General features: G+C 35.7%; 1 protein-coding gene across 1 annotated transcript in view; it reads right to left on the bottom strand.

Moving 5' to 3' along the window:
- LOC132253134 (protein CLMP1-like) overlaps positions 1-14,752 on the bottom strand; it is an 86,046-nt gene extending 71,294 nt beyond the window's left edge. The window contains exons 1-2 of the mRNA XM_059734537.1: positions 14,616-14,752; positions 6,390-8,811 (exon numbers count right to left, since the gene is read on the bottom strand). Of these exons, the coding sequence (XP_059590520.1) occupies positions 8,112-8,811; positions 14,616-14,752 (837 nt within the window). The 3' untranslated portion in view covers positions 6,390-8,111. The remainder of the gene's footprint in view (positions 1-6,389; positions 8,812-14,615) is intronic.
- Positions 14,753-23,142: the final 8,390 nt, after the last annotated feature.

Below are 23,142 nucleotides of genomic sequence, written 5' to 3'. Positions count from 1 at the left end.
GCTTCAACATAACCAAACACTTTTATGTCACCTTAACCTGAAACACCAACATTTCCCTCTATTTTTGATAATTCAAATTCTCTTCCCCATTTATCTCCTAATTCCTCACTCAGCACAAATTCCATACCTTCTTCATCTCCAACCTCCTCTACTTCATCCATTCCTTATATAATTCAAGTACCTTTTGCTGAATCATCCAACCAAGAATCCTCAACTCTAGTCCCTGTGCAGAACACTCACCCTATGACTACTCCATCCAAAGTCGGTGTTATCAAACCAAAGATTTTTTTTCCCCATCTGTTACTGAACCTCATACCTACCAACAAGCTATCAAGGATGCCGACTGTAAATCAGCCATGGATACAAAATACCATGTTCTATTGAAAAATAATACGTGGACACTAGTTCCACCTCCACCTCATGCCAACATCATTGGATGCAAATGGGTATTCAAATTAAAGCATAAACCTGATGGCAACATAGACCGCTACAAAGCAAGACTTGTTGCCAAAGGATACAATCAAACTCCAGGTATAGACTACTTTGAGACATTGAGTCCAGTAGTAAAACCATCCACTATAAGTATTGTACTCACCATTGCCCTTAGCTCTCAATGGATCATTTGACAATTAGACATTTAGAACACATTTCTAAATGGTGAACTTCAAGAGCAGGTCTTTATGCATCAACCACCCAGATATATACATCCACAGCATCCCAAACATGTTTGTTGCCTCCACAAAGCAATTTATGGACTCAAACAAGCTCCCAGAGCTTGGTTCCACAAGCTTAGAAATACTTTACTTACTTGGGAATTTCAGTGCTCTCGGGCAGGTAATTCACTCTTTTTTTGTCACACAACAATAGATATGCTCATTAAACTTATCTATGTTGATGACATACTGGTCACTAGGAGCTCTGTTGATCAAATTCGTTCCTTCATCTCCCATTTTAACTCAGTTTTTGCTTTCCAAGACATTGGTCCTATCATCTATTTTCTCGAAATTGAAGTCCAATAGAGCTCCACCTATCTGCACCTCAGTAAAAAAAAATACATTCATAACTTGTTAACAAGAACAACCATGATCGAAGGCAAGGCTACACTCACACCTGGTGCATTAGGAAAACCACTTTCCTTCTCTGATGGTGAACCACTACCTGATCCATCTCTCTACCGAAGTATAGTAGGAGCATTGCAGTATGTTACTATTACTAAACCAAATATATCTTTTGTGATATCCCACATCGGATAGGGGAGGAAGTTCTTGACGCTATATATGTAGAAGCTCTTCTTAACCAAGTAGACGTGTTTTAAAGTCGTGAGGACCCCCTTGGGTCCAAAGCGAACAATATCTACACGGTTGGGAGCGGGTCATTACAAATGGTATCAAAGCCGATCCCCGACCCCGGTGTGGGGGTTTGTTTGGCCTCGTAAGGGGTGTTTGTCGGTTTGACCCCGTAATCCCATGGGACACAACGAGAACGTTGTGTGTGCATGGGGGGTGTTTGTGATGTCCCACATCGGATAGGGGGGAATGTTCCTAGTGCTATATATGTAAAGGCTCCTCTTAACCAAGTAGATGTGTTTTAAAGCCGTGAAGGCCCCTTTGGGGCCAAAGCGAACAATATCTACATGGTTGGTGAGAGTCCATTTGGGTTCAAAGCGGACGATATCTACACGGTTGGGAGCGGGTCGTTACAAATGGTATCAGAGCCGATCCCCGACCCTAGTGTGGGGGTTTGTTTGGTCTTGTAAGGGGTGTTTGCCTGTTTGGCCCCGCAATCCCATGGGACACAACGAGGACGTTGTGTCTGCATGGGGGGGTATTTGTGATGTCCCACATCGGATAGGGGAGAAAGTTCCTAACGCTATATATGTAGAGGCTCCTCTTAACCAAGTAGACGTGTTTTAAAGTCGTGAGGGCCCCCTTGATTTCCGGGAAAATTCATCCTCGTTTGATTTCCGAGAAAATCTTCCTCTGCCACTCTCAATCCTCGCAGGTACTAATCTAAGAATGTTATTATTATTATTATGATTATTATTATTATGATTATGTTTGCAACCCCCATTTGATTCCCATGAAAATCCATCCCCCATTTGATTTCCAGGAAAATTCATCCTCGTTTGATTTCCGAGAAAATCTTCCTCTGCCACTCTCAATCCTCGCAGGTACTAATCTAATCATGTTATTATTATTATTATTTGCAACCCCCATTTGATTCCCATGAAAATCCATCCCCCATTTGATTTCCAGGAAAATTCATCATCGTTTGATTTCCGGGAAAATCCATGCTCATTTGATTTCCGAGAAAATCTTCCTCCGCCACTCTCAATCCTCACAGGTACTAATCTAATCATGTTATTATTATTATTATTATTATTATTATTATTATTATTATTATTATTATTATTATTGGAACCCCCATTTGATTCCCATGAAAATCCATCCCCCATTTGATTTCCGGGAAAATTCATCCTCGTTTGATATCTGAGAAAATCTTCCTCTGCCACTCTCAATCATTGCAGGTACTAATCTAATCATGTTGTTATTATTATTATTATTATTATTATTTGCAACCCCCATTTGATTCCCATGAAAATCGATCCCCCATTTGATTTCTGGGAAAATCCATCCTCATTTGATTTTCGAGAAAATCTTCCTCTGCCACTCTCAATCCTCGTAGGTACTAATCTAATCATGTTATTATTATTATTATTATTATTATTATTATTATTATTATTATTATTATTATTATTTTTGGAATCCCCATTTGATTCCCATGAAAATCCATCCCCCATTTGATTTCCGGGAAAATTCATCCTCGTTTGATTTCCGAGAAAATCCATGCAAAACCCCGAAAACCAAAAAAATTGCATTTTTTTTTCTCCCTGTGTTTTCTGGATCTGTTCTAGGGGTCTCTTTGCTTTTATGCAACTGGATTTAAATTTCACAACCCTAAATCCCCGGTTTTTGAGCTAGGCTGAAGAACACAACCTTTGCCTGCAAATCATGATCAGATTAGCACATAGCATCTTATTTCTTTTTTTAAAAAAGAATTGGACAGATTTTGTATCTTGTGCGTGGTTGGACTGGGAGGAAATATCGGGAAATTTCCCGAAATATCGGTGAAGAGGAACCAGAAATTTCGCCCAAAATTTTCAATATTTCTTTGCTTAAAATTATTATTTTTACAATAACACATACTTTTAAAATAGAATAATAAATATATTCTTTAGTGAAGAAAGATTTTAAGGTGCATTGTCCGAATTTTAGCAAATAAAATATAAGTTTTTAAAATTGTTGTTTATGCCAAACTATTTTATTTTAAAAAATTAATTTAAAATTATATTTTAAAAAGATGATTTTTAAAAATAAAAAATAAAAACCCTAGTTTTAAATTGAAATTAGAACCAAAACTCCTTATTGAGACTTATTCTAAACTAAATAATTTTTCATTTATATTTACATTTTGAGTTTGATAGTATTTGTTATATCTTATATTAGATAGAGGAAAAAATTCAAATTCATATAAAATAAACTCCTTAACTATGTAGTGAGGGTAGAAGCTTTAGTTTCTATATTTGCTAACAAAATTAGATATTACATTTTTTTTGATAAGTTTTTTTATATCTTCGTTGGAAAAATATTTTGCATAATGATATGGATCATCAAATATGTTTGAAAATTTTACAAATTATTATGAAAGGTTAAAAATATTATCGTGCATATCAATAATAAATTTTATTGATATTATAGAGGCATTGTTGATATTATTTAAAGATAGAGTATATGCATCATCAATAATAACAATGATAAATAGGACCTTGCATAATTTTTTGCAAATACCTCCTTTTGAACATTCCGTTGTACAAAATGTCCAACATTTTTCCCCATTTGAATCATCATTTTTGCCAAGAACACAATACCAAGTTCAAGATGATCTTTGCAATATCTTTCATCTTGTTAGCTAACAACTTTCTTACAAACTAAAAACATGAATAAGGAAAGCCATCAATATGTTAATGTGTATAGGAACCAATTTACAATTGCATTTGTGTTGAAGTTTGTTTTCTTGCCTTTTAGGCAAAAGATTTTAGAAATTATGAAACTGTGGACTCTGCATTTTGGCTCATGTGTTTTCCACTCAATAATGAGCTCGATTTTTATTTCAAAAAAAATTATTTTATTTGTTAAGAAAATGGTTCGGAGTCGCCACTTATTTTTGTTTTATTTTTAAAAGGGCAAACAAAATAAGAAAGAAAAATCTAAGTATGACTCCTTAGTTTGGAAAAGGTAGTTTGTGAAAAACCGGATCAGGCTCGGGAATCAAGTTACTCATCGGGAAGGTACGGTAAAAATCGTAACACCCCTTTAAGTCCCTAAAGTCGAGTCTCTACTCATAAAATAAAGCTGACATGGCAGTCAATAAAAAAATCAATGAATACCGAGATGATCACATGCTGAAAGTCAAAACATATATGGATGATGGTCAGAGTGAGAAAAGATGTGTACATGATCAGCAAACGGCAACACATTATCATAGAAGGGATTAGTGCATGGTAATGAACACAAAATATGTCATTCATATCACCAAACAAGAGGAATAACCACCAATAGCACACATGATGTTTCATTCAAATTCATTCTTATTTTAAAGAAAATTTATTTGATGTTGGCTCCCACTAAAACCTAATTTATTTCTGGGTGAATCAATTTCATAAATTATATCACTTGGAATTACGAAAATAAACTCACACTTATTTTAAAACGTTTTAAAAACGAGGAAAATGTGGGAAAAAAAAAAAGACTGAAGAGACAATGACAAACTATTTTATTGAAAATGAGATTTTGGAACCTAAAAAAATGATGTCCAAGGATGAAAAATTAGAATGATGAAATTATTTGAAAATTCGAAATTTAAAAAAATCATTTACAAACTAGAGTTTAAGAAACTATTAAAATCAAAGATGAAGAATAAATAAATAAAAATAAGGACACAGGTGACCATGCACTCCATGCAGCAATGATGGGCTCATTCTGGAGGGATACCGTGCTTACTCACTGAAGGGTCATACCTCAACATTTACGATGAAGAAAAATCGAACCTGTCCCCATCCAAATTAGGAACAGCTGTTGACAGATTAGTAAAAGCTGAAGATGAATTATTAGGGTTCTGATGTGGGCTCCATCCTTCAACAAATATCCCAAAGTCTGATAACCAAAGAAGTGGCAGATGGCGTTGAATTCCTTCCCCTTGTATGTACCTTCCTTCAATCGTTTGTTCATTTTTGACGCCATAAGCTGCGCTAGGAACTTCTCTATTGCAATCTGAGATAATTGTACAGTCACCCAATTCTTGCTCGGGCAAATACTTGCGAACTTACTATCTGCTTCTGGAGCTGTGGATTTGAACAGATATCCCCACATAGGCAGGTCCCTTGTAACCACATATTTACTCTCGAGTTAGTATCAGTGGGTGGTCAACCTCATCAACCATAGGAATCTCCTCCACATCAGAAACAACATTATGGGATGTGTTAGGTACATCATTTTCCCCAGTTATGGGAACAGCAACCATATGGACCTCAGCAGCATCTGAAACAGCATTAGAGGACAGGTTAGACACAGCATTGTCCCTGCAAACAGGAACGGTATGCTCTTCCCTCATCCTTTCACCAGTATCATTGCTGACTGCTGCTGAAGCAACGGAATCAGTAACCATATCGACCTCTTCAACAACCATAACATTGTTAGATGATGGATTAGGCATGCCATTTTCCCTCCTAACAACAACATTGAACTCTTCTGTAGACCTTTCATTGACACCAATACCAGGAGCAACTGAAGTAGCACCATGATCATGTGACTGAAATGGAGTAGCACCTTGGGATGTGGAACTATTTGTGCGCCCCAAAACACCAACACCACTTGACGGCCACGCTGAAAGAGTAGCTCTAGTTGCTAAAGGAGGAACGACACCATTCTTTGTTCTTTTCCCTCTAGGTGGTTTATTTACTTCATGAACCAGCCTTTGTCGTGCTGCTTCCAACTCCTCAACCAATCCTCCTCTTCAATCTTAGGTCCTGCACCACTGCCATCAACAGAAGGGCCATCGTCGTCCAAGGCACCGACGCCGGCTTCAAGACCACCAGCACCCCAATACATCTTTCCGACAATGGGATTGCAGATGCTCTCCAGCTCCTTCATCTTGTCCTCAAACTCATCTGCTTCTGCAAGCTGGTTACCGTCCAACCATTGAATGGCGTGCTCAACAGCATCTTCAATTTTCTTCTTGTCTGCTGGAGGAAACTTGGTACTGATTTTCTCATCTTTGACAGTGTTCCTCACGTTGTAGGCGTAGTTCTCCAAAGCGTTCTTAGCCTCAACCTTCTTTTTGTGCTACTCGTCTTCAGACTTGTACTTCTCAGCCTCCTGGACCATATTATCAATCTCTTCCTTGGACAACCTTCCCTTGTCATTGGTAATAGTGATCTTGTTCTTTTGGCAGGTGGTCTTGTCCTCTGCCAGAGACATTCAAGATGCCATTGGCATCAATGTCAAAGCAAACAGTGATTTGAGGGACACCCCTGAGAGCAGGAGGAATGCCAGAGAGTTCGAATTTGCCCAACAAGTTATTGTCCCTGGTTCTTGTTCTCCCACCCTCATAAACCTGGATCAAGACACCAGGTTGGTAAAGTGGCAAACAGGTCTCTGATTGGCTCATTGTAGAAAATTTCAGCACGCTAACAGGTATTTTACATGTAAAACTACATGCAATGCATCCTCTTTTTCATCATTATCAAGTCCTGACAGTAGCCTCATTACGACCCGTAACTTCACTTTTCCTGCGTGTATATTCTGGTATTTCATCAATTTCTCAGCATTGCTCTCTTTCCTTTGTATTAGATTCCTTGCAAAATTCAGTAAAAGCCTCGAGAGCAATATTATCTCCACATAATAGGCATACCGAGTAGGGTAGGCATTGCAGACGTTGCATTCCACGCTGATCTGTTCATTGATGGTTGTTTCATATGGACTAGAGAACTTCAGATGGGTGAAAGGAACTGGAGGACAAATTGAGACGAGGAGACAGTCCATCTTCACTTCTAAGCCATGGCTTAGAGTTAAGCCACTTAAGAGCAGCCCAGCCATCATCATAGGGACAAGGGTATGGGTTTTCAGATGCTCGCCGATAATTCAGAGACATAATAACAGCATTGCATATGCCAACAAGGCGCCGACAAAGTGTGTCATATATTGCACTATTAGCAGAGGAAAGTGCAAAGCTCCATGTACGTGAGAAGATAGAAAACCAATAGGTGATGAAAGAGTGGCAAAACGGGTAACGGAAGGTGATAAGGGAAGTTGGTTTGGTGATGGGGCCAGCTGTGGCATTGGTTGTGATGGATAGGTGGGTTTGATGGATATTGGAAAGTGGGTGCATGCGTGAAGGGTCGAAGCAGCCAAGAGGGTAGTGTATGCTACCAAGGATGATTTACAGATTTCTTGGGTTTCAGAGATTGATGACAGAATAGAGCTTGCATTGGAACAAAGGCATGGAGGTTTAGAGAGAGAAGTGGGTAGATGAATGTGAAGGATGAGTGGTGCAGGAGATGGGTATGAGAAGGTTGAATAATGATAGCAAAGGACTTTGTGGGTATTAAGTGATGGAATGAAAACGGATGATGTGAGGTATGGTGACGTGCATGGGTTTTGTGAAGGCCATGTATAGCCATGCAAAGATGAGGAAGACGTCATCCACTCATGGCTGTAACAATCTCAGAAATTCATCAGGTTCTTTAGCCAAGTATCTCCCACGTCCTCCACCATAGGCACCAAGTCCAAATCCTGGTGCAGGACCTCCTCTTCCAAATATCTCAATAGATTACGCCTACTGCCCCTCTGAAGCAACTAGCTTCATGAAAGTATTTAGCCTAGTTTCTAATTCAATTTGTGACCATTTGAATACCCCATCTTCAAGTACTTTCCCCTCTTCTGCAAAACTGTACCCTTGGAAAGATGGACTTTGTACCTCAGTCTTAGCTTTCACCTTCTCCTCAGCACTATCAAAAAGCTTAATCGTTTCTGTAGCATCCCAACCTGAGAGGTCTAATTTCTTAGCCAAAGCAAATGACTAATGAAGTTTTGCCATTTCAAATTGCTGTTCCCCAAGGCCAGCAACCCCTCATAAAAGTCAGGCTTGATAAAAAAGGCCTCCTCATACTTCTCTTTGGCTATAGAATATTTTTCTCTGACCCAGTCATAAGCCACTTGAAGTTGGGTTGCCATTACATCTTTTGTAGCAGATTCATCCAAAGGAATGCGTTTCCTTGCTGTACACATATGAACATTCCCCCAATTGAAGAAAGCCAATGCAGCTACCTCCTGGAATTTTGGAGCATCCTTGTCAAACAGGCGTTGAGCCTCTTCGCTTGTCACTGTCTCCTCAAGAGCTTCAGAACAGAGCTCCATCCCAAGCTCATGTAGGTCAATGCGAGCATCTAGGTCAATACCAACATGGGTTCTGAATAGTTGCGTAAACCCAAAGAGCCAATCATCCATCTCCACTTCCTTGGACTCAGGGTCCTCCGAAGCTCCAGCTTTCTCCTTTGGAGCTTCCTTCTCTGTTTTTTCAAACTCTGTACCTGCAGTGTCCAGCACTGAATCACCTAGTGAAGAGTGAGAGTCGTTATCCTCTCCCTCAAGCCCCTCACTCTCAGGAGGCCTCTTCTCTGTTAACACTCTCAGCGGAACATCCAAACCCTGTTCTCGAAGTGACAGTATCTCATATCTGATGGGTAGGCAACAACTTTACCTTTGTTGAGGCTCGAATATGTATCCAGAATCATCAACAGTTGAAAGATGGCATTAATGCCCTGCTATGGCAGTCATTATTTCTGAGCAGAGCGACAAGCAACTCCATGAGCAAAGCAACATTATCTACTCAAATCCAGAAACCGGGCTTATATGAAAACCAATGACCATGCCAACCAAACCCTTATTTTCAGTCCAAATTAGTTTGAGTGACAATCATCTTCCAGATTAGGAGCAGCCAAAGCTTTCTCAGAGGGTGATACACAGTCCAAGGCATTTTCACAATTCAACACATGTGAGCACAAAAGTATGGGGAATGAAACAGATAAAACAGAGCAAGAACTCAAGAAGTTATCAGGCAAAACCTCGTTTCATGAGTGATGAACGAAATGCCAACTGGTGGGACGAGCAGTAAGCTTTTATGTATTTAATCAAACATCAAGCTCAAAGAAAGTAAACCATATCCCAGTCATTTGAGAGAGAAAACAAAGAAACCAGAGAAAGAACAGAGTAGAATGAACATAATAACAAAACCCATCAAACCATGCTTAAGATCAATGATGTGAAGAGAGGAAAATCAAGAAATACAAAGTGAAAATGCTCATAATGGTCATACCTGAGTCCTCAAGCGAAGATAATACGGCTTGCTTTCCACTCAAACTCTTTCCGGACACCTCTGGTTTTCTCCTCAAGGAACCAACCTGCAACTCCCTCCAAGAAAGAATCCCCCAGAAAAATATCACTCTCTGGTTCCTCGTTTTCTCAGCGTCCAGAACACCCTCCAGAAAACTCCTCTGCAAAACTCCCCCCTCAAGCTCCTCTTTCCTCCTCCAAAATATCAAAGAATCCCCCCCTCTCTTCCTAAACGGCAGCCCAAAAAAAAAAAAAAAACCTCTCCCCACCCACCCCCCCGAAAAGCACCACCTCTGCCAACCTGCAGCTGGCCTGCTACTCCCCAATAGAAACCTCCTCCAGACTCTCACTTTTTTTTAATATTCCCCTAGGTGTCAACCTTTCACAAAAATTAGCTGCAGAAATGAGCCCCAAATGGGGGTCTACAAATATGCCCCTCTTTGGTAGAACTCACGAGTGTAAGGAATATGAACACTGATTAACATAAACAGAATTATAAAAAATTTAGGACAAAAATTATATTAATATAGAGAACTTGAAACAAAATACAATACTTATAATAACACATGCCAAAAAATATCAACAAAATAATCAATAAAAATGACAAATACATAAATGAGCAGAAAAACTTAGACAAATGTCTATACATACAAAATGTAGAGTATAATGAACATATAACCTAAATAGGTAGAGAACTGAATAAAAGAAATGGATAAAATATTCAAATACCAAAATGATCACAAATATAATAGATATAAAACAAGATAAATTTAAGAAATCCTAAAAAGAACAAAATCATAATACAAATAAAGAGATGAGGAAGAAATAACTTACTTGAATATGGTCCTAAATCAATTTTGACTATCCAAACCTCCAAAGACAACTCCAAGATACGAATACAATATAAATATATATAAACGGAGGACCCCAAAATAGAAACATAGTAAGGAAAAACTCCCTCTCACCAACGATATACAATAAAGAAAGAAATAATCCTCAAGAAAAATAAGAGAACTCAAAAAAAAAAAAAAAAAAAAAGTAGCAACACCTCTTCTCTCTAAGGTTGTCTTCCTCCTTGCCTAGGGTTTCTATGCCCTTTAAATATAGTTTTCAAGACTTCCTCTCCAAGAAACCCCATGGGCCCACAACTTAATAAAGCCCAAAATGAGGACTAATAACCCAAGCCCAATTAAAAAAAATAAAATTCTAAGCTCACAACTTAAAACTAAATACCCACAACCCAATTAAAATAAAATAACCCAAGCCCAATTAAAATGAAACTAACCAAGGTACACAATTTAAAATTTAAATGCCACAACCCAATTAAAATAAAATAATTCAAACCCAATTATAAGGAAATTTGAATATCAATTCATGCAAATTTTGGAACTAAAATAAATTCAACCTCATACAATTTTCTAACAAATAAATAAATAAATATTAAAAAATAGACAAAAATAAGTAACTAATACAAAATAATAATAATGATGATATAGACACTAAACATTGTAATCAAAAATCAAATGCTAATTGTGGATCCCGCATTTTGCACGATGTGTTCCCACTCGATGGTAAACTTGCTTTTTATTTATTGAAAAATATGATTTTTAGAAAAGACTTGGAGTCGCCACTTATTTTTGTTTTATTATTTTTTTAAGGGAAAAAAAATAAGAAAGAAAAATCCTAAGTGTGACTCCTGAAGGAAAAACAAATCTGTGAAAAACCAAAGTCGGGTTCGAGGATCAAGTTACCTATTAGGAAGGTACGGTAAAAGACCGTAGCACCTCTCTAAGTCCCTAAAAATGAGTCTCTACTAAATAAGATAAGGCACGTAAGACAATTGATAAGGAAATCAATAGATATCAGTGAAATGATCAAATAATAAAACGAATCATGCATGAAAATAAGCAAAGTAGGAGTGAGATCGTACCTTAGTAGCAAATGCGCTATCATGAAACGGGATTAGTGCACAATAAATAATATAAAACATATCGCAGGTGTCACAAAACAAAGCGAGAAATCATCAATGGTAATTATGCACTTCACTCGAATCATTTTTAAAGAAAAACATCATGGATGTTGGGCCCCACCAAAGCCCAATTTAATTTGCATGAATTAATCCCATAAATTCGATTATTTTAGAATTATGAAAATCATATTCATGGTTAATTAAAATCAAGAGAAACATAAAATTATTTGAAAATCAAAGAAAATTTGGACAAGTGCATGCCAGAATGAGAATGGTAGCAAGCTTATTAAAATTGAGATTTTTGGTAACCTGAAACCCTAATGAAGGACAAAAATTGAGGACTTAAAATTATTTGAAAAAAAAACCGAAGTAGCATGAAAAATATTTTGAAAATCTGGAGTTTCGAAAATTATTTGAAAATTGAAGTTTTGACAATTAAATTTGAAATTTTGGAATTTTGAAAATTAAATTTGAAAATTATTCAAAAATTAGAGATTACTTGAAAATTGGAGTTTTTCAAAAATTAAATTTAAAAATTGGAATTTTGAAAATTGGAGTTTTGAAAATTATTTCAAAATTGGAGTTTTGAGAATTAAATTTAAAGATTGGAGTTTTGAAAATTGGAGTTTCGAAAGATTCGATTTTGACATCAAAAGCTGAAGAATTAAGAGGATGACAGGCACATGTACTTCAGGGTGGTACACCGGAGGGTGGCCATGCATTTGTGGGGCCTTAATGGAGAGACAGTTAGCGTGCAATTGTGATTGCTTTGCTGGTGATGAGTTAAAATTCTCAAGTTCACTTCTGAATTCTACAATCTATTGTTTCTGATCCTGCCCAGTTTACCCATACACCTTAATCATGAAATCATTAACACAATCCTTTGTCTCATGGAGCATTACCCTTAACTCACTCACCCAAATTTGGCAGAATGCCCTAATTCTCTCCATATCTCCTACAACTCTAGTAACCTCATTTACTGACCTAATAAGTGACACCATTTGATCATTTCTTTTCTTTTTCAGCTTTGGTTCAGATAATTTCAAAAAAGACTCGTCCATTGCATGAGCATGTAGCATCCAAAAAGCAAGATGTACCACAAAGCTTTCAACCTCATCAAGTTTACTAACAAATGACAAGATTTGATCCCTCACAGCCATAAGAATTTCATTTTCTTATAGTAGAATAGAGTCTGACCTCCATTGGAATAATGTCACAAAAGACCCGACCATTTCATGCATGTAGCCGACAACCGAAAGGAAAGATTAGTTTAGCTTCCCCTCTTCTACTAATTCAAAAATTGCTTTTCCTCAGTCTTAAGTCAAAATTCACTTTTGCGTGTACGAGGTTTCTATTGCTTTGTTGATTCGATTCCCAACCTACTGGAACGGATTGAAAATAAAGCATTAAGCACCAACTTTCTTGGTGTGAATGATCTTGAGCCCGGCACTTGGTTCTTTTGCCAATGGTGGTCACCTTGCCAGTAGTTGTCATCAATGCTATTACCAGTTCCCTGTGAAAAATAACTCAATTTCTTTCTCTCTATGTTGTTCTGAATGCTCATGTCCACTATTGAAGCCATTGCATTGGGTCATCGACTATAGGAGGTCGAAGTGGCTACACACCAAAGGATTGAAGATTATGAGTCATTCTAGTGCATATGCAAGCTTCTTTAAAGTCTTCCATTTCAATGGCATCCTCTACTTGAAACTTGAGAGTAGAAGCAAAGCTTCTAACTTGCTCAATTTATGAGAGATGTCGACTCCAATGATAGCCAATGATATACCACTGCATGAATAGGATTCAAATATGGCTTGTTCCATGTCAAAACCAACAATGACATATGCCACGTGTATGAGCAGTGAAAAGAAGCAATGCACTACATGTAAACTATAGTAGAGCTGCTCGGAACACATTCCATAATAGTTCTCTGCACATTCTTACCATACAAGTCTTTCTTGCCATTGACGGAAACCTTCATGTAGCTGTAGGCTTGCAAAATGAGGTATCCAAATGAGCCATGCATGCTCTGAAGTGGTCATGCATGCGGGTTGCATGAACATGGGAAAGAAGTTTATGGGGAGCGAATGGTGGAATGAGTGGAGGAGATAGTGAGAGAAGTGGGTTTGGTGATGGAATGAATGGAGAAGGTAGTAAGAGAAGTCGGTTTGGTGGGTATGAAAAACAGGTATGAAGTTCAAGCATGATGATCACATGCGCATGGAGTTCAAGGGTGGACAGAGATTTGAGACTTTGATGGAGGATCGACTTCACTATTTCTTCTAATTTAGGCTCACTTCCCACAGAATAGGCAAGTCTACCATCATAAAGGTGTTGGGTAAGTGCTTGTCTCAAATTCTCCACATGACCTGCTTCAACTGTAACGCGAACCACATGCAATCTTCCTGAAGCAGTTCACTCTATTCATGACTATCGGGTTGGAAGGCTATATGAGGGTGAGTCTTCAAGTCATGATACATCCTGAAGTAAAAACTCTCTTCCCACCGGATGCTTTATGGATTTCATCCCTATATTGAAGTCCGCATGTGATGCATGCATAGCAAGCCATTTATGCTCCATCAACTTGAAGACGATCCGATGAAGGAGGTCAAGTACAAACTTGCTTGTTGAAAGAAACTTTAAGAAAATTGCTACTACCATTGCTTGTGATTTGACTGCTTCCAAACCAAATATCTTAATAAGCATGAACATGACATTAACACTAGCTCCAGTAAAAGGATATGTGCCCGCAACTCAGATGACTTCCAGAGAACAAAACCAAACCCATAAGTTGATCTTCGGAAGTTGTGTTCAGGGAACGAAGGCCCCGAGGTGTTTTCACATGATCGATAACGCCTACGAGCACCATATGAGTTTCAATAATTGTCACTACCTTGATCTTCATGCATGATCAAAGAATGCTCACTGATTAAATTGTTGGGAAGCTTGGATTTTACCCTAAGTGACAGTAAGTGGTTATGCATCTCAACTCTGTCCCATAGGCAATCCTCTAGGCTTAGTTCCTTCCTTTCCTATTTGATTTTGGACTCTTTAATTCCATATTACAGGATTCAAGTTGGTTTGTAAGCTTGACAAATTCCCACTTTATAACTTCTAAGTTCCACTTGATCCTATGATTAATATCCGCAAGTTTAGACCACACTTCTGTATAAACTGTAAGGCATCGAACTAATTACATGTGCAAACCAGTAGGGCAATCAACTTTGGGGTTCCAGTTAAGTTGTTGAGAGCCAGCATCTCCAACTATTATGCCACTAAACCTTCTTTCTGGAGCCTCATCACTATTAAATCCTCTAAGTCGTCTGTCAATCATGGTTTCCATCATTTGGGTTTGACTAAAGTGGAGTTGAATCAACAACAACTAGGGCAAGCTCACAGGGTTTTATAGCAACATAAAGCTCCTTCAAGTATACCCACTCAGGTTGACTTAGAAGACTATAGTCATCGATGACATTGTCCATGAATAGAACCTCATGACCCTCTTATTTGATGAGTGGAGCCCAACGAAGAGAGGAGTAGAAGGCATGTGCTAGTGGAGCTGAGTGATGTTGAATTCGAAGACCATGGTGCATTACAGATGCCTTCCGCAACTGAATCTATTGAATTGACCCAACACTAATGGCCATCATCTTTTCCACCTTCCAAATCTATCTCCATTGTAGTGGTTCACATAGTTTTACAGGCATCCTGAAATTTCCAACTATATGCAAAGTGGTTTGCATGGGGCTCTCTCAAAAGCACTCCAAACAAGATGGTCATCCCAAATGAGATACTCAACACTCCCAAGAACGCCAAAACAAAAATAGAGAAGAAAGTAAAAATAGAAACATAGCATGTACAAACGAAAAAAAAAAAAGGTTAAACCTATCTCTGTTTCATAAGTGGCAATGGGCTAGATACAGGTGGAATCAAAAGAAAGTAAGAACATGATCTTTAATAATCAGATTCAGTGATGGATCCCTATTCAAGTTGTTCGTGAATAGAGAAATCCACAAGTTATTCATAAACAGAGCTAAAAAAACAGACTAGAATCAGACATAAATGCATAAAAATAGGTCTTAGATTTTACAAATATGCACAATATCTGATGTCCACATTCAAGCATCTAGATGAACCTAGAATCAGCAAGAAGAAAGAAAGAACAGTTTGAAATGGGAAAATGTAAAATATGTTGTAATCATACCTAGACAAGAAAAAGAATGGCGAGCTACTTCTCTACTTCTTCTCTTTTGCTACTCTCTTTCTCTTCTCATCTTTGCTGCTCCAGGCGCCCCTTTTTTTTCTCTAACTTTGTCTAAAATGGCCCTCACTAAAGCTGAAATTGTCTCTCTACTGATTCACTCTTTCTATTCCACACATTTTCTCAACTCTCACTCAAACCCCTCAATCTAAAAAAAAATCCCCTCAACTCCTCTATAAAATAACTTTCTTTCTCTTCCTCCCTCACTTGCAGTCCTTCCTTCTCTTGCAAGCCTTCACCAGTGCTACTGCTCCCTGTTCAGCAAAAAAAGTCTATCTCTCAACCACCACCGTGGCAAGGTGGTCATGTCTTTGCCACACATACCATGTAGCTCCAAACACTTGTGGAAGTCGTTCCCCACTCCTCCAAATGAAAAAAAAAAAAAAAAAAACCAGCTCCTCCTAGTCCAAAGTGGGGTCTACACTAATATAGTGTAATTAATGATAATAAAAAAGAAACATCGAAATAATACCAGTAAATGCTAAAAATTCATTCCAAGCAATAACAAAAGGAAAAAAAATTCAAGCCAAATACTCACTTAAACTCATAATCATGTAATCACAACTCAAAAAACAAACCTAAATGCACCATGCCTAAAGAATCTATCTAAGCGAACCTAAGTAGGTTTTAGTGAATCTAACTGGGCCTAGGTGAAGTGAAAAGTGACCTAACGTGATAAAAAAGGTGTCTAAGTGACCTAGGGTGAGTTTGTGTAAGCTTGAAAGTGCCTAGGTAAACCTAAACGGGCCTATGTGAACTAGAGTGGGTCTTAGTGAACCTAAGTGAGATCTAACCTAAGGACGAAGGGCAGGCAAGATCATAATATGGTCTGAATGAGTCCTTCAACAAAGGGTTACTAAAGGTGACTCATAAAAGGAAGCGATATAAGTGTCGATGAGCCACCAAGAGATGACTACGAGTTAAGAGAGGTGTATAGGAAGACACCTAATGTCACATGTGCTAAGAGGACAAAATCGATGTGAATCCTTGATCTCTTAAAAAATTTTGAGGCAAAAGATTCTTGAAAAAATGATTTGGGTAAGCAAACTTCAAGAAGAAAATATGTTTTCAAAGGATGATTTTAGGTAAGAAAATGTTTCTTTGTAAAATTTCTTTTTTAAATTGTCTTATTTTAAATTATTTGAATAAGACACCATATCTAAGTAAAAATTATGCGACCAAAACTAGGGTAGTATTATAATTTTTTTAAAAAAAAAGGGTATTTTACCAATTATTTTTTTCAACACTTGTACAAGTATAAAGAACCAGTAAAAAGGGGGTGGAATAGGATCTGAATAAGTTGCCTAGTATTCATCCTCTTTAAATTCTAACCTATCTATTACTTTCTCTCAAGATACGTTTGCATCTTAATTTCCTATCAATATTAATATATGTGTTAGTCAAGACGAGCACCACAACTTTTCATTTAGTAACCTAAGAAAATCTTGAATTTTGGATATGGTGGCACCTGGATTAGAAGATAATGGTTCTATGTTAATGGTATTAAATTTATATTAGGTTGCGATATGTTCTCTACTTCAAGACTTTTTCTTCTTGTCCTTACTAATTGGATCAAAATTCACCATCATTCTAACAATGATTAAGTAGTAGTTAAGAAACAACAAAGCGGGAATCAATTTTCATGTCAACATTGACAGGTCTGTTTTAAAGCACCATGAAATTAAATATAGATATAGAGCAAACTAGTGGAAATTTTGGGTGGGATTTTGTATGAACTAGTCTTAATCTTTCCCTAAATAAAAGACTAATAGATGAAAAATGTAACTCTAGTGATATATAAATAAATAATCATTGTCAATCTTCCCATTATGAAGGAATTGCCCCTAGGTAATCAAAATTACAAATCAAAGAGTTGTTCAAGTGAAATTAAAATTCTTTAAAGTTAGTCAAGGTTAACTTTATTAAGTGATTACTTGGTTAACTTTTAAAAGCCTCTAAACTTTGTTTCTGTAATAATTACAATTTTAGATAAGAAGTTTGTCTTTAATTGATGTCTAATTAATATTCTCTATCAAATATATATTTAGTGCAAAACTTTGATATTTTTTAATTTCATAAAATTATTTATTAGATTGATGATAGGTTGTAGAATAAATTGTTCTCATTATTGTTTTGGCATATCTCAAAAAAGAAGGCATTGAAATTTTGGGTTGCTAAAGCAAGTGAAATTAGTGAAATGGAAACGTATTATGTCCTAATGAAAGCAACAATTATTTTTGTGTGATCCTATATTATATTTTAATTATAAATTGAATGTTAAATCTTAGTATACTATGTAAATTTTTTCTTTCTTTTTGATCAATATTTTTTTTTTTTTACACAAAATTCTAGTTGATTGTATCTTAGTGAAGGCATGTCAAATGTCTAATTTTAATTACACACTGTAACTACTATCTTCAAAAATAACATCTTATCTTCAAACTATTCAATCATTTTTTTCTATTTTTATGGTGTCAAGACTTAATTTTTTTATTATTATTATTACCCATAGGAAAGAAACAACAAACTCAAATTTGAAAGTATTATGCTAAATTAGCTAAATTATTAGTCTTCCTACTTTGTTTTAGTATTTATGCATACATACTAAATGAAGTTATGCATCTATTTAATTCATGCTGGATAAAGTAATATATAGTGTTTAAGATTAAAAATATGCAATTGGTTGCATATGATATAATATAGATACAATTATGATGTTATTCCATTTTTTAATACTTTATTTACTAGTTGTGTATCTCAATTTATATCTTTTTTTGGTTTAAGAATTAAGAATTAATAAATTATGCAACTTGTGTTATATAGGAATTAAGTTGAATCAACCTAGAAATGGATTGATCTTGGATGTCTAAAGATAAAAGATCGCAAGAGTATGAACAAGGGGTTGAAAGCTTTATTCAATTTATAACTCTAAATGCTAGAGATTTGAACTATATTAGATGTCCATGCCTATAATGTGACAACTTAGTGAACCATACTCCTCAAGTGATTAGAGAATACTTATATTTCAAGGGGATTGATCAAAGTTATTGCACATGGTATTGCCATGGAGAGGTAGTTTCTACTAAGGAAGTAACAATATCGTTATGATCAACTTAATTGTGAAGATTTAGACAATACCATTAAGATAGTCCATGCTACACAAGATGACTATATGAAGGATCCCCAATCATTTGGAGGACTACTTGAAGATGTTGAAAAACCTTTTTATCTTGGTAGCTTAAAGTTTACAAAGTTATTTGCATTGATAAAATTGTAAAACTTGAAAGCAAGATATGGGGACAAAAGTTTTTCAGATTTACTTCAAATGTTAGGTAATGTGCTCCTAATGAACAATGAAATGCTCTCGTCCATGTATGAGGCAAAAAAAACTTCAAACGCATTGGGAATGAAATATGAGAAAATGCATGCTTGTCTTATGTATATTTTTGTATATAAGTAATTTATATATCATATATGAATGTTATTTTATAAACGTTTTTTTTAAACCATAAATTTAATTTATAATAAATAAATAAAATTATTTTACAAAATGAGTATATAAAAAAATTTAAAATTTGATAAAAATAAATTTATGATACATGAGATATGCATATCTCATATCTTAGAATGAGATTAACACGTCCAATGTAGAAAGGATAAAAAAAGAAATAAATAAGGTGAATAATATATCGAACCATTTATCATGTCCCATGTTTGGTTGAATATAGAATAAGATAAGTGATGAGATGAATTATCCTATATCATCATCAAACAAATATAGGATAAAATATAACATCCTCTCTCTTATCCTATCCCATATTATATATTGTCAATCAAACATGGCCTATTGCCAAAAACCATAAGAGTTGGATAAGGTTTTATTGTGACCATATTGGTCTTTTGCAACTGATCATAAATGTATTTATATAGAGTAAGATAAAGTCATTCTTCATTTTGAAAAGCTTGAAAACCAAGAAAATAATTGAGAAAGCCTAGAATTTTCAAAGCAAACTTTGTTTGTTACTTACTACTTTATCAACTTTACATCATCATCATCAGTTACTAATATGTCATCAATATATACAAACATAAAAATACACTTTCCATTTACTTTATGGATGATTATAGATGAATAAACTTGCATTTGACATGGGATGTTAAACCATAAAAACAATTTCTTACGGTCACCATTTAGAAAAGTATTATTCATATCTAAACGAATTTTATAATATATAGATTTGGGGATTATGTTGTCCTCTTAAACCAAACATTAGATAGAAAATTATATAGGCTAAAGATGATTCCATAAAATAGTACATTAATAAGATGTTTTGTAACGCCCAAGTTTTCTTTTTAAAGGGTAATTTAGGAAATTCTTAATAATGATATTAAATTAATTAATTAATTAATTTAATAAAATGGAAGAGGGGTGAAAAAGTAATTTTACGAATAATACCCTAGGTATAAATAGAAAATTCTCTTCTTCCTGTTCTTTTTTGAATCGTATTCCTATTCGTAGAGAGTTTCCAAAGAACGTGAAGTTGAGGTCAGATTTTAAGGTTTGAAGAACAAACCTCTATAGGTAAGTTTCTAACCCCTAGATTATTATTTTAGAGTCATTAGTTAATTTCAAGCATATTAGATATATTTTTTTGGAAAACCCCAAATCTAGATTAGGGTTAGATTATTTTTTTTAATTCGTTTTAATATCAAATAGTGAAAAATTAATATTTTGATTTTAGTATTTGAATTTGGGAGATCTTAAGTTTTATTAGATGAAAAAAAAAATTCTTGGAAGGTTTCGATTTTAGGTTAGGGTTAATTTTATTAAAAAAAAAAAAAAAAAGGGGCGTACGTGTACTGTGCTACTGGAAGCATGGAACAAAAAAAAAAAAAAAAAAAAAAAAAGATGTGTGCCAGGAAGTGCGTGTGCCAGGAAGCCCCTTATATATATATATATATAATGGATCATGATGGCAATGAAAAAAAAAAAAAAAAAACTTGCTTTTTGGTTTGGTGTACCCGAGATAGGTTGAGTGGCTTTGGAATTGGTTAATTAAAATAATAATATTTAGTTTTAGATTTATAATTAAGATAATAGTAATAATAGATTTAGCAAATATATATATATATATATATATATATATATATAGAATTTTATAATGAAATAAAATTGTAATTTAATTAAATTAGTAATGTGTTATTAGAAATAAATTGGGAATTTATTAGTTTATTTAAATAAGGAATAGATTAGTTAAATTATAAATAAATAGTAATAATTGTTCCTCTTATGTTTTGTTAGGTGAAGAGTAGATTTTCAGGATTATTTTTCTCCAAAGTTTTTGGAGGATTTCTTTTGAGGTAAGGGAAGTTAATGCAATATTTATAAAATTAAATTATTTTATATGTTATTTTGAATTGTGGAAAAGAAAATGATATTTTGTTACCATGCATGGATCAAATTGTTTTGCACTAAATATTATGTTGGAATATTTTGTTTTATTTATGACACAAAATATGGAGATATTATGTTGTGTAAATTTGAATACTTGAACAAAAACATCACTCTGGTCTATTTGGCCCTTGTCAACGGGATATAATAGTTGACTATTCGGCCCTGTCAATGGGATATAATAGTTACATTTCATGGTGGGAATGTAATTGATTTGGACCCCAACCTCTAGGGGTTTGGTTAGAGGTTACTAGTACTAGTAGTGTTTGGTTCCATCCACCAGGAACAATTTAAGGCTAGCCACCCATTTGAAAAGTCCCACCTAATTGGGCATTTGATATTTGATAACCAGAGTAATGAAAATTGAATGGATTTGATTGAATCTTATGTGAAAGTGTTTGAATTTGATATGAAAATGGTTGGTTGAATTTTGAATATATTGGTATTTTTGAAACTTTGATATTTGATGAGAAAAAAAAATGATATCTCCTATTTGAAATGAAAATATTTGATCCATGAACTGCATTAATTTTCCTTATTGGGCTGTGAGCTCATTCCCAATTATTGAAAAATTTTCAGGTACTCTTAGTTCGGGTGAGGAGTGATGGCTAGGTTGAGGAATGGTCATCTTTAGGATTTGACTTAGGATTTTATGTTGGATTTTGTTTAACTGTTAGTTATGTTCATTTGGATCATTTGGTATTTAGAAGTTATTTGGAAATTGAATTTTGAGGATTTTAGATTTTGTTCCGCTACTCTGAACAAGTATTTGGTAATTGGTAACATCCAGTTACAATATGATTGTTTGGGTCAGATTATACTTTAAGCCTTCGGGTTTGAGGTGTGAAATGACCGTCATGCCCTTGGAGTGGGTCTTAGGACGTGACAGAGTGGTATCAGAGCACTAGGTTGTGATCTTGATGGGAACTTGTTTAGTGTACCTTTGGGAATAGATGAGTGATGTATTAATTTAAGTTTCAACTTCATCTAGTCTGATTCCTTTTATTCCTTACAATTCTGATTTGCTTATTTGACTTCTTAGTGACTAATTTAGTTACACCTATTGCTTTATAGGACACCATGCCATCAAGGAGACCCGTATCTTCCCAAAACAGTCAGGCTAATGATGATGTACCTCCAATTGAGGGTTTGCCTCCCGTGAGTGCAGAAGGGATCTATAGGTATCTTGGGACACTAGCTGGTTTAGTTGAACGCCAAGCTCGAGCTGTTGGGACTAATGTTCAGGGACAGTCTTCATCTTCTAGGGGTAGCTCTTTTGATGACTTCAAGAAATTGGGTCCTCCTTACTTTTCTGGTGTTACAGATCCCATAGAGGCAGAGGCTTGGATCCTTAAGATGGAGAAATTCTTTGGTGTCATAGATTGCTCTGAGGAGCAAAAAGCCTCTTATGCAGCTTTTATGTTAAATAAAGAGGCAGATCATTGGTGGCGTATGACTAGGAGACTTTTGGAGGATCAGGGACCCATAACATGGAGACAATTTAGGGAGGCTTTCTACAAGAAGTATTTCCCTGACAGTGTTAGGCGGCAGAAGGTGGGAGAGTTTATTCGTTTGGAACAGGGGAATATGACTGTGGCTCAGTATGAGGCCAAATTTACAGAGTTATCACGTTTTTCCCCACAGTTGATTGCTACAGAGGAGGAAAAGGCATTAAAGTTTCAGGATGGATTGAAGCCTTATTTGAAGAACAAGATATCTATTTTGAAGCTTGGTGTCTATTCAGAGGTTGTTGACAGAGCCCTTATAGCAGAAAAAGATAATGAGGAGCTTCATCAGTATAGGGAACAGCAAAGGAAGCGAAATAGAAGTGATGGTGCTCATGGTAATCAAGCACAGCGAAGGTCTACATTAGAAAGAAATCAGAATAAAGGGAAGACAGCGCAGAATTTAGATGGGGCTTGTCCTACTTGTGGTAAGAAGCATGGGGGTAGGTCATGCTATAGAGAGACTGGAGCTTGCTTTGGTTGTGGGAAGCAAGGACATTTGATCA

The sequence above is a fragment of the Vitis vinifera genome, chromosome 18 (genome assembly GCF_030704535.1).
Source record: "Vitis vinifera cultivar Pinot Noir 40024 chromosome 18, ASM3070453v1".
Taxonomy (NCBI): Eukaryota; Viridiplantae; Streptophyta; class Magnoliopsida; order Vitales; family Vitaceae; genus Vitis; species Vitis vinifera.
The sequence above is the reverse complement of the archived record's forward strand: the minus strand, read 5'-3'. Positions and strand labels throughout refer to the sequence as shown.